General features: G+C 39.9%; 1 protein-coding gene across 1 annotated transcript in view; it reads right to left on the reverse strand.

Annotated features, from left to right (window-relative positions):
• Positions 1-146: 146 nt before the first annotated feature.
• LOC107296979 (zinc metalloproteinase-disintegrin jerdonitin) overlaps positions 147-1,919 on the reverse strand; it is a 17,697-nt gene continuing 15,924 nt past the window's right edge. Inside the window, exons 13-14 of the mRNA XM_015826335.1 lie at positions 1,321-1,410; positions 147-257 (exon numbers count right to left, since the gene is read on the reverse strand). Of these exons, the coding sequence (XP_015681821.1) occupies positions 162-257; positions 1,321-1,410 (186 nt within the window). The 3' untranslated portion in view covers positions 147-161. The remainder of the gene's footprint in view (positions 258-1,320; positions 1,411-1,919) is intronic.

Here is a 1,919-nt window from a genome sequence, read left to right on the forward strand (position 1 = left end):
AGGCGTTTTGTTCTTGGGAGAAAGAAACAGCCCTGGACATCCACCTCATTTGTTATGGTTGCTATTTGAAGAAAAAACAAAGTAACAACAACCAAAAGAAGCCTAGATGGATACACAGATTAGAGGTAATCTATTACTAACCATTTCATCTCCATTGTTGTTTAGGCATTTCTGGGACACTCAGCAGATCGGCCAGTGCAGTGATCACTCGGATTATCACCCCTTCTTTTCCGGCATATTTTTCCTTCTTCTATAAACTGTGGGTGAGAATCAAAAATACTCCCAGCTATCACTCTTCAGCAGCAAAGATCAAAGAGTCAAACCATGGTTCACAACACATTTCAAAACCTCCTCTTCATCTCTCTTGAGCATCACCAAGCAAGGCATCCCTGCCCTGTTACAACTGTGTATGGTGCCTAGAAGTCCCAGTCTGTCTTATTTGCTGTGGGGAAATGATTGCAATGAAAGGCTCAATTCCTGAAAGACAAGTTCTACCTGTTGGCTGACCATAAAGGGAAAATCAATTGGGCTGCCATGAAAAAGCAGCAAAAAGTGAATTGTTGAACTTTCTCATGATATATTTTTATTTCTCTACATGGGAAGAAGCATTCATAGAATTTTCTGTCACGTGCTGAAAAACACGTGGCTCCCTTCTCCTGCTGTGAATCTAGGCTTGTGATGGAAATATGGAAATAACAAAATGTTTTGGGCCACTCTGCTCAAAAAGTTCATTACAGAGTCAACTGGGATCCCACATAAAAAGAAGGAATGAGGAACTAGCACCTTTCTTTCATTGGTCCTGCAGCACCTCCAGAATCCACCAGCAAAACACCTGAATTTAGAGCTTTAGAGAGCAGGTAGAGAACTTAAAGGGGGAAAAGGGCAACTTTACTTCCAGAAGTCTCCTGCACCTATTTCCATCCTAAAAGGCTCAGAGAGAAAAATGTCACAGTATTACCGGAGACCTCTTAGAAGCTTCCAGAAAGTTAGGAAGCTGAGTTAGGGCACCAATCTCAAACATTGCCTATCCTTGTTTAAACTGGGTTTCCATGCAATCTCAGTCAAGGAACAAATATATTATTTTCACAGACATGATTTAATATACTGAAAGAGTGCATTGAGATTGAGACAAGGCTGAAATTTTGTTAAATTTTCTTCCCTATGAATATGTTCATAAGGGTAAAATAAAATGGAAGAAGGGATAGGGATAGGGTTGAAATGTTTTGATCATAGTAATCAGCCAAGAGATATTACATTTCTATATGGCTAGTATGGAGCAGAGTAAAATCTCTCCTGGTGTTAAAAATAAACAAGTCTTACTCTGCACTGGTCACAACACAGTCCTTCTGCACACTGCGCCCCTGGTCTCAGTTTACAGGTTGCAGCATCGCAGCACGGATTCTGACAATTCTGAAAACCAAAAAAAATCAAATGATATCATAGAATTTTCTTTTTTAATTGGTCTATTTTGAAGAGGGAAATTTCTGCAATGTGTTCCCTCTTATGGGTTCATTCTAGCAAATGCATAAATTGTTTGTTATTGCAAATGGATAATGGCATCTGTCTGTGGAAGAGCCTTATCTGATATTTCCTATGTGACAAGAATAAAACAAAAATATCCTCATCTCCTAATTGTGAAGCCCACATAACCTACAGCCCCATTCCTTTCTTATTCATGAGGAATTTTCTACTCATCATGCCAGCCTTTGAGGTAGTCCAGAGAAGAAGCACCAACCATGAGTATTAACACTACCCTGATTGTAAGGTTACAGTAGCAGAATCTTTCAATACTGAAACTACATTTCTACCACCTCATCTTTACGGACCAAGAGAATGGGTGGGAGGTGTTCTTCTTGAGATGTTTGCCAGGCCCCATTGCTTCTGCAGGCTAATCTACGTCTTATATGACCATTGAGTAG

The sequence above is a fragment of the Protobothrops mucrosquamatus genome, unplaced genomic scaffold (genome assembly GCF_001527695.2).
Source record: "Protobothrops mucrosquamatus isolate PMUCROS unplaced genomic scaffold, P.Mucros_1.0 scaffold3060, whole genome shotgun sequence".
Lineage (NCBI taxonomy): Eukaryota > Metazoa > Chordata > Lepidosauria > Squamata > Viperidae > Protobothrops > Protobothrops mucrosquamatus.